Genomic DNA, 15618 nt, shown 5'->3' on the forward strand with positions numbered 1-15618 from the left:
ATACATCAACAGCTGATAATTAAGATTAAAGAAAAAGGTTGAAGTTACTTTTATATATGTAAAGCTTGCTTGAAGCAAGTACTTGACACAATCCAGTGTCTTTTTCCAAGTACTGACTTGGACACTCCAATCTGTGACCCAAAACGTGTGGTAGGGGTTTAAGGAAAAGTACTGTGCTGGCTATGTAAAATGTACTACTTGTAGTATACTGTCAGTATATTACATAGCAGTACAACATGCCCCAGATGCTTTTCTCCCACCCTCCACCATTAAACCAGTTCCTTCTGATATTAAGCTCCAGTCTTATACATGTAACAGCCATGAGACCACCACATGGACCTTAGGTTACTATTTGTTGTTAACAGACATGTGTTGTTAAACACTTCAGCAGGACAAGAGCAGCACTGTACTTTGACAACTCCATCAGCCTGAACATTAACTTTGTGCCCATGGAAATATAGCACCCTGTACTACTTCTTAAGTAGCTCAGTATATGAACTCAGATGATCATGGGTCAGATCGTTGCATTAAGGTGGAAACACATACTTTCAAAATAAAACTGAATTCTAAAGAAAAGCTGTTAGCATACAATGTTCTTTACCATGTAGTGACTCTAGAATGAGAAACTGTGCATTTATGATGTCAGTTCTGGTAAGATTCTAGATCTTACCCCGTTAAGATTAGTGAAAAGTCCATCATTTAGCTCATTCGCTGACAGGTGCAGAAAGGTCTGATTTTTTCATCAACTTTTTTTTTCAGCTAGTACTTACCTGGAATACTTGATTATGGGAGAATCATCAAAAACATATTTGTTTAAAAAGATCCCGGTGAGGAAGGAAATAAGTCCTACTTCAAGTAAAATATTCAATGAACTCAGATTGGAGGGTAAACTATGCGATGCAGTTATCAATGTCAATGGAGTAGAAATGAAAGTTCACAAGAATATCATGTGTTGTTGCAGTGCATACTTTAGGTCAGTATGGCCAGTGGTGTTAATAAGAAAGCAAATATCTAAAGAGATGATGAACTGAAAAAATAGAAACTTGTGAATGTAATCCTTGACAATGACAATGCCATGTAATAGCTGTGGTAACATAACTATGTAGAAAAAGTATACATGTCACTGTCTAACAAGTTACATGAAATATTAACAGTTAATGAATCTAATTATATAAAGTATTACAACAATTTATGATAAGTATATTAATTAAAACATTAACATATGATCTTGCAGCAGAATTTATGTGCATATTGGCATATTAAATGTATACATGGACGCTGGGAAACTTGTTTTCTGAAAGTTTGTATCACACAGTTAATCTGAAGTTTTTTTTTCTGAAATAAAAATCTTTTACAGTTAGAGAATTAATACTTTGCAAGAGAAGAATGTTTTCAGCACTTACAAGCCTCATTTGTTTTACCTGTTCCTCTTCATTCTGTCCAGTTCCACAATTGCACTGGCAAGGATGCCTTATTGATACAATTAATTTATCTTCAAGGCATATTGCTCAACCTCTTAGCACAAGAAATCTGGACAAGGCCTAAAATAATAGGTGGACAAGGGTCCAAAAATAGCAGCATTTTTTAACTATTGCTCTTATAAGCTTAAAACATTGCTAGACTAATGGGATTCATGTTAGCATGCATTTTTTGAAGGATATGAACTCCGAAACTCAAATGTATGTCATTATTTAATGACTTAATTCCTCAATGATTTGCCAGTAAATGAACAATTTTATAAGAAAGTGACCAAAAATATGACACAAAAATCTGGACATTCTGTAAAAATCTGGCCAGTTGAGAGTTATACTTCAAGGACTGCAGAGAGTCAGGCCACCTGAACCCCCATTTGCTATTTATTAAGAACAGTTTTAATTTCAGCTAATTTATTGCTAATAATTTAGCATGAGTAATATGAATGCTGTACATATTATGGCATGGCCTAAGGATCTGATTTTACATGTAGGCAAATGAAATAAAGTTCATAGTGGCAACAGGTAAAACTGTAATTAGAAAACAACACTGGGGTAACGGTTAAAGCTAGAACTGTGGAAGTAAAAAGGGATATAAGTGACAGGGCTTTTTAAAAAAAAAAAAATCACACTAATTGTTTAGGTAGCAATTTAGCAAACATTTTACATGCTAAATGTTTTATATTTTGAGTTTAATATTATGTATATTGTCACCATGGAAAACATGCCTGTTTTATTTTTGTATAGAGTCGCTACTGAACAATTACCTGCTTGTATCAAGATGTCTTAAGATCTATCTGTGTATGCTACCTTTTTAAGGAATTTGTTTTGTCATGAGTATCTTATATGTATCTCCTGGAGCTTTTCTCCTCAGGCCTCCACTGAAATGGTCTTTCCCAGTTGGACTTTCCTGGTCATTGAAATAAATAGATAAATAAGTTTATTTTTTAGACATTTTTGATGTCTCTGCAAATTGTAACTTGAATACAGGTGTAGTACATACATTTTGCAGAGGGAGGGATTCATTTTTAAATCAGTTTATTCCATTTCAGATGACGTTGTCTTCTTTTCTCTTCATGTTTATCTTTTGCAGCATAAACAATGTAGTACAAAACACCTTAAAATGCTTATTTATTTGTCTTCTTCCTTGTTTATTCTTAGTATGGTGGGCAGAGTACAGCAGTGATCCCATACCATTATTCAGATGCCCTTTGGAGGTTATAAGCCAGACATTGTAAAACCACAGTTCATGAAAAGGAAGGAGTAAGACAATTGCATCATAATATTATAGTTGTGTATATGTAGTTTCAAAACAACAGGGTATTTTTAATAGTACACTTTGATATCATAGGTTAACAAATAAAAATTAGAAAGAAGATGTAAATAAATTGAGTACGGAATAGCAGAGAAGTTCGTAATATTAAATATACCCTGTGAATACAGGCTAAACACTCCAGATAGCTGTATGGTATAACATTAAACTGATCTGATGCTGTGTAGCAGGTTGGATGGAAACAGGGGAACTACTGATAATCTACAAATGTTTATTTTATTGGAGTAATGCAGAGGAAGGGAGGGAAAAGGTGGAGATAGAGGGAACAATAACAGAAGGAGCTAGAACATGATTAGAAGATATGGTGAGTTTGGAAAGGTGTGCAATATACAACAGATATGTTTCATATATGTAGTTTAATAAGAAAACAAGAAACAAATAGTTCTATTGATAATTAAGATACAAAGAATGTTAAAAGATTTCTTATTAGCTGAATTATTTTCTATGTTTATAGAAGTGGACATGTAGGTTTTCCTTACACATTCAGTTTATCACCATGAATTGTTATATTACTGGTTTACTTGCTATGGTGTTTTAAATCTAAACAGTATATGTATATACATATGTTTACACACACATATGCACAAAATGTTTCCATTTCTCTTCTGTGAACCAGCAGAAGCTATATGTATGTTCATGTGTTTTTGTGTAGTATATTTGTATGTATATATGAGCAAGCACTCATATGCTCAGGAGTATGTGTGCAAACATATGCCTTTTACCAATGAAGCTAGCTAGCTAACTAGCTGTCTTCTTATTTAAGTTCCAGAGCAGGACCAAGCTATGGAACCCACAGATCTCACTATGGTCTGTTATTCACTTACTGATACTTAACTAACTGAAAAGTATGCTATGAATTCTGATGAAGCATTATATAATTTCCAAAGCAGATCACAGTGCTTTATGGTTTGATATCGGGACAGTTCAGTTTTAATAGTTCCTGATAACTCCTGGGTAGCCATCCATTGTGGAATCCTAGCTTATATAAATTGTAATGATGTTACTTCTCGAGCAAAATTAAAATATGCCATTGGGTTCCTTTCAGTTATATAGGATTTCCATTTTGTCAAAAGAAAATGTTGGAATGATATAAACTCAGGACAATATGTCTTTTAATTTACTAGTTGTGAAGAGAAAGCACACCAGACTTACGTAATCAGTGAAAGCAAGTCGTAGTCTTTTAGTAGTTGTTTGAAGTTAGCAAAATTAGATTTAATTTGCAGAGGGCTAGAATTCCATTTTTAGTGACAGAATGCAAGGGGTCCATATTATATCATCGAGCGCTTAAAAAAGCGAATGCTGATCGATCGACCTAATTTAAGCAAAAGCTTACAATCTCGAACTGTCAGATCAGCGATTTTTTTCCCTGGGAAAAAAATTGCTGATCCAAAGCACATACACACAACACAAGCACACTAAACAAACAGAAATCCACACACTTACACCTAAAATCTGATACCTAACCCTACACTAAACTACGCACACACCACTAACTACCCACTTACCTTAACCCAAACCCTAACCCTAAGGTCCGTCACTATCGCACACTCACCTCATCTGCTCCCTAATCCTAACTCACTTAAATCCGCCCTAATCCTCATATCCACTCAATCGCACACACACCTAACCCGAGCCCTAACCCTAACTCACCTAAATCACCCTAACACTCACATCCACACAATCACACACTTACCTGAATCCGACTGGTAACTTTCCACCATAACACTGAAAATACCGAAGCAACAGAAATGGACAACTGAATTCTTTCCCTAGGAAAAAATTCGAGTTTCTGCTGCTTCGATATTTTGCAGTTTCGTGAAAATAAGTTCGATCTACCAGCGTTCGCTTTTTTAAGCATTCGAGGATATAATATAGACCCAATGCAAGTAGAGACTTTGGCCAGAGGATTTGGGGAAGTTAAATATGTCTGAAAAGATGTTGTTCATTAGAGTAAAGCAGTCTATTAGAGTGATAGGACTGGAGAATAGGAATAAAAGCAAGCCAGTTATTGGCATTGTGAATAAAGTTGTACGTGGAGATAAGCTGCATGTAATCTAAGTGGTGAGGAATTTTTAGCCAATTCAAAGGGCAGTACAGTGGTGACTGTGGTTTTGTTTGTTGGTGACAAATTTTGCATCCTTATTATAGAATGCTTCCAACTTATTTTTAACTATTGCTTGAAGGCTGGTTAGGATGGGTGCAGAGTATAAGTGAGATGGGAGAAGGTAGGTAGTGGCAAGAGCATTTTTGGTGGTGTTGCTAAGGAAGTTTTTTATGCCTGTAGAACAGTTCTAATTTTTGTAAGTATTTTTATGTTACTTTGAATATGCATGTCAAATTTAAAGTTAGGATCTATAATCAATCCATAGGTTTAGAGGTTCATAGAAGCTTACTAGGCTAATGGCCCTAGAGCCCTTACAAGCCTAGCCATGTTTATCCTGAATTGCCTCAGTTATCATTGGGTAGATGAGTGAAGTTCACAGAAGTAAGGCTCTATGGTAGTTAATACTGACTTCCTCTGTCCAGGAGGGACATGGACACCACCCTAGGAGGGAATTTGTGAACACCCATCCATTGATCTAGGTTGCATTTGAAGAGAGTCAGGAAGGAGATCTGTTTCACGTTAACTGGAAGCCTGTTACAGAGAAGTAGCAGTTTCTGGGAGATGTATCTATCTCTCCAGCATGACCTGTTCATGTTAGAGGCTAGGTTAAGATCCCTGGAACGAGTGACCCTCATGCAGTTTGATTTATGAATGTGTAGAATTTCCATCAGGGCCAGTTCAGAGACTGCCCTGTAAGCCAGGCACAGGTCATCCTTTAGCAACCTGCTGGAGACAGAATACAGTGACAGAGCTTTCAGTCTTTCCCCATAAGACTTATTTTGTGTACCCTGTCATTTCTTGGTGAGAAACTTCTGTGGTATCTCCAATTGTTACAGGTGTCTGGTGAGGTACATGCAAAAGGATCACAGTACTCAGTTACTGGTTTGATGAGGGCCAAGTATAATGGAATTATAACATCCTTAGATCTACATGCGATGCCTTTATTTATAAGATGTGCCACATAGAAGGATTTCCTTAATACTGTGGATACATGGTGGTCAAAGTTCAGACTGCTATTAGCCTGAGTACCCAGATCATGTACCACTGTCTCTACACTTTGTGGGGTGCTGTCTATTATGTAATTAGCAGGAATGTCATATTTTCCAAAGGGAATAATAATGCATTTTTTTGCATTATACTTTAATCCATGACTTTGGTACCGATCATTTGTCTGCATTATCCCTGTCTGCAGTATATTAACATTGCTGGGGGACTGAATGATTGCTCCAAATTTTCAACTGTCAGTAAACTTGGTCAGCCACAGGCCATCCTAATTTGCCCAGACTTCTGAGAAATAAATTCTGAACAGTAAGGGCTCCAGCACATACTGGTGACTGGTTCTTAACTAGAGATGAAGTCAAACACTTTGACAGTATGTGTCCTTTGGTGAGCCATTTGCCAACCCATCTAGTAATGTAGGGGTTAATTTCCAAATGAGAGAGTTTCTCTATAATACCTGAGTAGGTGATTGTGTCAAATGCCTTGGCTACATCATGATATGTGGAATGCACTGTCTTTTCCATTTTCAGGGCCATGGTGACTTTCTTGAAGAAGTCAACTACATTTAACAGGTATGACCTACCTTTACCAAATCCATACTGGGTTGGGTACAGAGTTTGGAGATCACCTGTGTCCTTGTTAATAAGGCCAATAAAGATGTTTTTCCATGGACTTGCAGATGAGGTAGGTCAAGCTTATGGGTAAACTATTCCCAAGGTTGGTAGATGGTTCCCCTTTGTGCAGAGAGATTACTGTTATTGTCTTTAATTCTGCTGGAACATAGCCAGCTCTTAGGCTGTGATTAAACAGGGATCCAAGTGGGTCAGCTAGGTCAGGTTTTAAGTGTTTAAAAGGCAACCTGGGATGTTGTCTGGTCCCATTGATGTAGTGTTTTTGGCCTTGGAGAGCGCCAAGATGACCTGCTCTCTTGCGATAATAAGCTGAAGAATGGTGGCAGGTATACCTTGGAGGATGACTGGAGGGGACAGAGGGGTGAAGTTTGCTCCAAATCTGCCAGCTAGCAGGCTGGCTATTACCTCCAGCTGAGTATGTGTGGTGCCATCCAAAACCCATTCAGCACATTGCTGGGTATTCCCTTTTAGATTTTGGACATAGTTAAAGAATGTTTTGTCATTATCCTTAGCTAGGGAGGCTATTTTTGCTTCATTATTAGCTTTGTAGGTCTTGACAATATCTCTAATTTGTTTTTTTAAGCTACAGAGGGATTTTTCCTCTGCTGAGCCAATTCCTTCTTATTCTTTGACATTAGTTTTTTTCTGTTGTTGTATAGCCTGTTAATACTAGGTGCCCACCAAGGTGGCTTGTTTTATTGGCAAGATCTTGTTTTAATCCGGTCAGGTACAGCCAATTCTCTACAACTATATAAGTGGTTATACAGGGCATTGGTGTACATCTCTGCATAGGGGTCCATGTTATCAGCATTCAAGGGTGCATTGAAACTTCTTATACCGTCACTTAATAGGAGGCAATTTGTCTCTAAAAAATTCTTAATAATTTTTGAGCTTGATTGGGATAGCTAGTCTTAGAATTACACTGAACAATACTGATTTATGGTCCTATCTTACCAAGGAGGACATCACACGAAAGGGAGGTGCAATGCTCTCCCATGTTATTAAGTACTATGCCTCTGCCTTTTGTGGGTGCGCTGACTAGCTGTTCCAGAGCATTTGCATTGACAAGGTCCAAGAGCCTCTGAGCCAGCATGTTTGTGCTCATGTATGTTCCCTGGTGAGTAAGGTGTTGGGCTGTATGGCAAGTGACTCCAGTAAGTCCAGGTATGCAGTATGCTTTTCCTGTTTCATGGCGAGGGACCTATAGCTAGCTATGATGTGGTAGGTGGCTTTGTCTATAGTTAATTAGACATGGAGTAGCTCAAGAGAGTCATTCTGTTTGACCAGTCTCAAGGTGTACTTATCCTTAATGAAGATGGATACACCTCCTCCTTTGGTTCTTTCATGCTCAAGTTTGTGCGCTGATCATATGGAAAGCATTGTAGCCCTGCACAGCTGGTGTACTTTCTGTGACTTTGAACCATGTCTCAGTGACTGCACAGACTTCAGCATCTTCCAAAGTGAGGAGTGCTTCCAAGGAGTGCAGTTTCTTATTTAAGTAGCAGTACCTTGAGTTTATCTAGAGAGGATTTATTATGTTGGGAGGTTGTTTATTTTGACACTGCCTAAAAAACAGTAGGGTTGGTTCATGGCTTTGCCAGTATCTGAAAGCCTAGAAGAAACAGGTGCAGACAATCTCTGGCAAAGCAGTGTGACCTGCTGCCCATGTCTTCCCAGGCTGACAGATACTGGATCCTTGGAGTGACATCAGAAGCCAAGCCAATCGTTAAAGTCTACAATTAGTTTGTTTATATTGTGACATCATCCTTGGAGTAGGTAGAATTCTGCTTAAGGCTAGGCTTATACCTGCCTGTGATTCATAATTTGAGAGCGCAGTCATGTCTCCTTTTACATAAACCAATGAGGTACACTTCAAGTTATTCATCCCGACATGGACTTTGACGGAGTCATATGGGTATTTGTGGTTGAGTGAAATGAATACTTTAGTGACTTCACAGATCCTGGCACCTGACAAGCAAGCAGCTAACTGTAACCTGTTCCTTATCCAGCCTGGTGAGGGGAATATCTGTGTGTCTCACATTGGAGTCACCTATGACCAATACAGTAGGTTTTGTGGTGTATCACCTTATAGGCTTATTTATTGAGACACTGGTATGTGTTGTGGTTGTTTTTGTTTTTGTTTTTTGCATTGTTGTGTGTAAATGTTTCCTGTTTGGGAGGCCTCTGATCTTTTGGTAAGTAAATAGTGAGTACCTCCACATATGTGATTTTATGTGTCATGTCCTTATTTAGTGTGGGAAGTGTGTGTGTGTGTGTGTGTGTGTGTGTGTGTGTGTGTGTGTGTGTGTGTGTGTGTGTATGTGTGTGCTGACGAACTGTTTGGCATTTTATTTGTCGCTATGTGAGAGTCTTGCCTCCAGTGTTATAGTGCAACAACATCTCTCCCATAAAGTATTTGCTTGTTTCAGAAGTAAGTGGCTGTCAGTATACATTAGATGACTGTAACATTGTCTGAGGATGCCCATGTCTATCAGGCTGGCCAGCGAGATTATGGGAAACTGCCCATGAATGATAGCAGGCTCTTACTGTATGTTTTATTAGGGAATGGAATGGATTAATTTAACAGGACTGTGCTGGTAGCAGAGAAACTAAAAGAGGGACCTGTACCTTGTGGAGGCTAAGGATGATTAATAAGGCAAGGCTACTCAGTGTTTAACTGAGCTGCTCCTGGAGAATCAGGAAACCTTAGAAGGGTTTCACTGACACCTGCTTAGGGAATAACTGAGCTTCTAGGCCATTGCATCTACATAGGGCACTGCTATCTGCTGCTGTGCAAAGAACAGCACTGTGCAAATGTGAGGCTTATACATGAGCAAAGAGAAACACATTTTAAGCTAACGACCAGCCAGGAAAGCATACAATACGCCTTTCACTAGCAATCCTCAACTCAGACTCACTTCTGCCACAAGAGTGCAGAAAAACATGTTCTTAATGTAGAATAGCTGGTTTGGAGTCCAACTGTAACAAGACCATACAAACTACCTATAGCAGCCCTACAACTAACTGATACAATGTAATACAGTGCAATTAACTACTTGTAACATCAGTAGACAGTTTTTTTTTTGCTCTAAAATTCAAAAATTATAGCAAATAACTTAAAAAACTGCTAAAGTACAGTGACAGTATATAAAAGAATTGCAAAAAAAAAACCTTATTTTTGTCTTTTCAGTAGTGGATTGCTCCAGCTGGAAGAAGATTCTCAGCAATCAGTAGCAAGGTCACCAAATGATTAGCAGCTCTAATTATCTATGCCAAAGCACACACAAATGTGAGACCTAACTAGGAGCAAAGAGAAACGTTTTAAGCTAACTACCAATCAGGAAAGCAAACAATAAGCCTTCCACCAGCAATCACCAACTCAGACAGGTTAGATCAGTACATGTCTGCCACAAGGGTGCAGAAAAACACCTTGTAAATATAGAATAGCTGGTTTGGAGCCCATGTATAACAAGACCACACAAACTACCTACAACAGCCCTACGACTAACATATGCAATGTAATACAGTGCAATTAACTACTTAAAGCAGCAGCAGGCAGTACAGTTTGATTTTAAACTGTTAAAGTACAGTCACAGTATATAAGATAAGTGCAAAAAATACTTGGAGCCCTTTTGTGTGCATCCCAGCTCAAACAGACCATGTAAACACCTAGTACCAATAGATGAATAATCCCAGTCCTCCTAATGTAAAAGCCCAGTAAATGAGTGCCTGGAGTGAAATTCTATCACAGATAAACTTAAAAGATCAAAATGCTACCACAAACAAACTTAAAAATATGGATACAGCAGTATACTTAAACAGTTTATAAAAGTGTGATTATTCAATAAAGGTACTTCACTTTGTATATATGAGCCAAGAGACACTCAATTGTACATAATTTATAAATGCACTAAAAACAAGATAAGCTGATTAATAAACCCTTCAGCCAATAAAATGAGATACAGAAATGTCAAGTGTTTTCCCAACCTAAGCAGACCAGACTTCCTCCCAGTTTACGACATGGAAAATCCACTGACTTCTTGTGTAAAAATAAATGCTTGCTAGAGTGTAAAAATACTTTATCCAACAGCTAGAAAGATAATGAATTCAGAGCAAGTAAATCAGTAAAACAGACAATGATAAGCAACATGCACTTTTTCGATATAATCACAAGGAAATCAAATAAATAATTCAAGGTATCAACAGCAGTGTAGGAAGGGACAAGCTTATTAAGCTAACTTTACATTAGGGGTGCACAGATTAAAATCACCAGGTTTAAAAAACACATCAACGAAGGGGAGGGTGAGTGGGAAAAACTAGTAGGGAATCACCAGCAGTGCTTTAGTTTATGCAGGCTTGAAATCTTTTCAGAAAAAGACAAAGCCCCAGAAATTCACTGTGTATTTAAGTATCAATGGAAACAATTTAACAAATGAAAAACATGTAAAAGATGCAGCCTAAATAATTGAAGTATCTATCTCTCACATAGAACAAAAACACCAAGCCAAGTAGATTTCCTAAAACACAAAACAAAATGGAGCAGGTGAAATAGAAAGCCGCTCTGATACTCACAGACAAAAAGGCATATATTTACTTTCCTGTTGTCATCTCACTGTAAGACGTTGTCCTGTTCAATTCCCAGTTAGAGCATCTTCTGTGTGGAGACATGCGTGAATGGGCATGCCTTCGTTGAAGGTTGTGCGTCAGGGCTGGCAACTCGGCACGTAAAAATCCACTGCCAATCATTAGCGGACCGGAGTTCCGCTATGGCGACCCCTAACCGGGAAAAGCCGAAAGACACAACGACAACAACCCTGCAGGGAATCGCCAGCAGTGCTTTAGTTTATGCAGGCTTGAGACCATTATGGAGTAATTCCTCAACTGAGGAAAAAACGTATTGTGTGATATGTAGGAGCTGGCAAGTTATCAGATGCACATATAAATGTAGAATCATCAGCATATTGTATAAGAGAGGCTGTACCTATAGAGATATAGAGGCCACTGAAAAAGATTATAAAGAAGAGGGGCCAACAATAGATCCTTGAGGAGACTTGCAGGTATGGAGACAGAGAGAGAGAGAGAGAGAGAGAGAGAGAGAGTATTCTGCCATTTTACAGATTGGAGCCTTTCAGTTAAATAGGTATTGAACCACAGTCAAGTAAAAGGGAGTAGACAAAGTTGAGACAGTTTATATAGGAATTTGGGTGAAAAATATACTGAAGGCTTTTGATAGGTTAAGGAATAAGGAGGAAACAATTTTGCCTGAGTTCCTGTATTTGTTTATAGCATCAGTGAATGACAAAAGGGCAGTAGTTATACTGTTTGTTAGGCAGAAGCCATGATGTTTGGATCTTAAGAGCTCTTCTTTAGAAGATAATTAAGGATTTGCTAAAAAATATGGCTTTCAACAATTTTTGAGAGAGGTGATAATATTGCAGTAGGCCGAAAGTTGGAGATGTCAGCCAAGATGTCACCTTTATGACAAGGAATAATATAGGATTTTTCCATAGTGAGGTTGATTCAGTTATTGGTCTATTGATAGGGATATAAACTGGGTATACTATGGTCATCGGCAGCTATCTGTAGGCCTCCGGGTTGGAAGTTTTCAGCTGCAGTGGAGCAAGATTTGAGTTCAAGCAGAAGTTTTTTTTTTTTTTATCATTGATTTGAAGGTAGGTTTTAAGTAAAAGACAGTAGAAATGGATATAGAGGGTGAATTAAGTTCATGTGGGATGGTGAATGGAAGGGCAATTAAAGGAAGCAGTAGGATGTATGGTGTATGGAAAATATTGGTTTGGATCTAATGTGTTGTTTACTGAATTACTAGGATAGGATGTTATTGTGGGAGTGGTAGAAGCACTGAATGGAAGTGAAAGTTTTTACTTAAGGAAGGTAATGCTTTCTATGAAGTAAATTGAGTAAGACTGAAAATTCTAATGGAGAGCTGTTATGTTAGGTTCTTTGTTAGAGCACAGATGTAACACATCCGGTATTGATGTCCAGAATTTTTGTGGGTCATTTTTCTGTGTGTGTGTGTGTGTGTGTGTGTGTGTGTGTGTGTGTAAGTATGTGTGGGTTGTAGATGGCTATTATATTTTTTATGTAGGTTAACTTGTTTTTTAACTCAGATCCCTATAAAGATGCAGGCTATAGAGAGTTTTAAGTTTAATCCATTCTTTCTGAGCTTTGTCTTTGTTAGACATTGTATTTTTTTGTCTGGGTAGTGAGTCGTGGAGCGTGGTTAATTTTCACAGCTTTTTTGCAGAATGGGGTGTGTATATTTTGAATATTTAAGAATAAAGTATTAAAAGTACTGACTGCCTCGTCAAGTAGAAGATTTTTTAGGGTAAGCCTATAAAAGTATTTCTATGCATTGTTGAAGGAGTCTTTATTGAATTCAAAAAAATGTTGCGTTGTTTTGCAATGTTGAGTATTAGGTTAGTGGATGGTATTTCTATGAATAAATGCTAGAAGATGGTTGCTAAGTTTGTCTGTATAAGGTCTAGGAATAGTAAATTTTCTAGGGTCCAAGAGCAGTATCTAGTTTTGAATTCTAACTTTACTTTTGGTACTTTTTAAATCTAGTGTATGTTTTGAAAAGTTGTGTGTAACCACAAAGGTTTATACTAACTGATGGAAAGCCTGATGTGATGTTTTACATGTCAATATTTACATCCCCTAGTATGATTTTTTTCATAAAGTATATTATTAGTTGTTCAGGACAGGATTTCTTCTGAAGTTGTTAATATTATTTCCAGGTGGGGGTATAGAATGCAGAAAACAGCTATTTTTTATTGTTAAGCTTTAGCAATGATATTAATATTTTGACATTCTTGAATTTTGGGATATTTTTGTGAATAGCGAGAGAGATTATATTAACTTGGATAAATTATAGCTACCCTTCTGTTTTCCTATGGAACCTATCAAGTCTGATAATATTGTAGCCAGCAGGGAGTAGCTGAAAATCTTCAGTGTTAGGATTAAGTCATGTTTGTATGAGGGTAAGAGTACCAAGGTTACACTGATATCCAAATGTGTAGTTGTGTAATTTTTTTACTAATGCTACAAAGATTTAATAGTGACAATATTCCGTTTTTTGGAAGACAATGGGAAGAATGATGTGCTAGTTTTATTACTATAGATAGGCGGTTGTTTAATGATAGGTTAGTATAGTGGGAGAGAGGTACAGTTTGAGGTGGTAGTTGAAGTATGGTATGTTTATTCACAATTTTGTAGGCGTGATTCTTTACTATTTAGAATAATTAGTGAGGTTTTGAGGCATGGGCTGTGATGGACATCACCACAATGTGGGATTTTTGAGAAGTGGTGTATTCATTTATAGAGAATCTGTATGAGTTTTATTTTTTTGAGTAGAGTGGGGTAGAGAAGTATTTTGCGCTTAAAATAAAGACAAGGTGAAAGATTAAAAAGGCAGGGAGATATATTGTTATAGCTACTCCTGATTTCATTGTATGCATGTTGGTGCAAATGACCTGAGACATACCTCCCTGGGCAACATGAAAAGAGACATGGAAGAGCTCTCTGATCATGTAGCCCAGGCTGATATGATCCTGACCCTCAGTAGTATCCTGCCCTCACCAAGAATGATACCTCAGTATAAAGAAAAAATGATCAATTTCAACAATTGGCTAAGCTTCTGGTGTCATTCAAAGGAGATCGAGTATCTGTCAGCCTGGGACGACATGCTCGACAAGCCGCATTGCTTCGCAAAAGACGGCTTGCACCTGTCACCCCTAGGCTTTCGAATACTGGCCAAGGCTCTTGCTGCCCCCATAGTGCCTTTTTTAGGCAAGGCTCAAAAGTCAAACCCACCTCCGTAAACAACACAATTAACAAAAACTGAGGATTATGCTACTCAACAACAGGAGTTTAAATCTCAAAATGTACTCGCTCGAAGCACTCCTCAGTATGGAGAACATCGACATCTGTGCAGTAACTGAAACCTGGTTCAAGGCTCCCGAGAGCACCCCAGCACTACCGGGCTACAACTCATACCACACATTTCAGCCACAGAACATGGACTGAAACACAAAAGGAGGGGGTGTATCCATATTCATCAAGGATACCTACACCTCCAGGTTAGTGGCGCAGCATGATACCTCTGAGATCATCCATGTGCAACTAACATCGGGCAAAGCTGCAATGCAAATTGTGATGTGCTACAGATCATCCTCCATGACTCAGGACCACCACTCCACCTTTCTAGAGACACTGGAAACCTGAAGGTCCTACCGAAAACCCTGATATTGGGCGATTTCAATTATCCTACCATTAACTGGGAAAACTACTTGAGTACAAACTCCCAGGCCCAGTGCTTCCTGGAATTCATCAACTCAAATGCCCTGGATCAGCTGGTAAACTCCCCTACCAGAGGTGAACACATATTGGACCTGGTCATCACCAACATGGGTGACAGGTGTTCCACGCCGATGGTCTACCCGTCACTGGTTAGATCAGACCATAAACTAATCACTCTGGATGTCCACACCCCACCACCCCCAACTAAGGAAACCACAGTAAAAAACTTTTCTAAAGCAAACTTCACCTTACTTAAGACAGAGACGGTAAGTTTCACAGCCCCCATGCTAAAAGATAATGCTGCCCAAGATGCAGAAACCTTAGCAAATGCACTCTATGAGCACCTACAAGAATGCATGGATTGTGCCATCCCTAGCAAAACCAAGACTCACTCCTCTAAGAGAAGGAAACCAGTCTGGTGGACCCCTGCCATAAACAGGCTATACAGTACAAGGAGGAAACTAATTCAGAAAAAAAGCAAATCACAAGAAGGAAAGACATCCCTGATGAGTATCAGTAAGAAACTAAGATCCCTCATAAAATCATCCAATGCTAACTTTGAAAGAAAAATAGCCAAGGATTAAAAAGTTAACCACAAAGCCTTCTTTAGCTATGTTAAGAATCTAAGTGGCAACTCGCAGATATGCACTGAACTAGTGCAAAGTAGTACACAATATACTGAACCTACTGATATTGCCAATATCCTAGCAGATAGATTCAGTGCAAACTTCACCCCCCTCTCACCTCCAAAAGGGCCCA

The 15618-nt window shown here is 38.3% G+C and overlaps 1 protein-coding gene across 1 annotated transcript in view; it reads left to right on the plus strand.

Moving 5' to 3' along the window:
- Positions 1 to 833: 833 nt before the first annotated feature.
- The window catches only part of LOC122792850 (kelch-like protein 10), a 73539-nt gene continuing 58754 nt past the window's right edge, over positions 834 to 15618 (plus strand). The window contains exon 1 of the mRNA XM_044060409.1: positions 834 to 973. Within this exon, the coding sequence (XP_043916344.1) occupies positions 927 to 973 (47 nt within the window). The 5' untranslated portion in view covers positions 834 to 926. The remainder of the gene's footprint in view (positions 974 to 15618) is intronic.

Source organism: Protopterus annectens, chromosome 2.part0 (genome assembly GCF_019279795.1).
Source record: "Protopterus annectens isolate FY-2018-M chromosome 2.part0, PAN1.0, whole genome shotgun sequence".
NCBI lineage: Eukaryota > Metazoa > Chordata > Ceratodontiformes > Protopteridae > Protopterus > Protopterus annectens.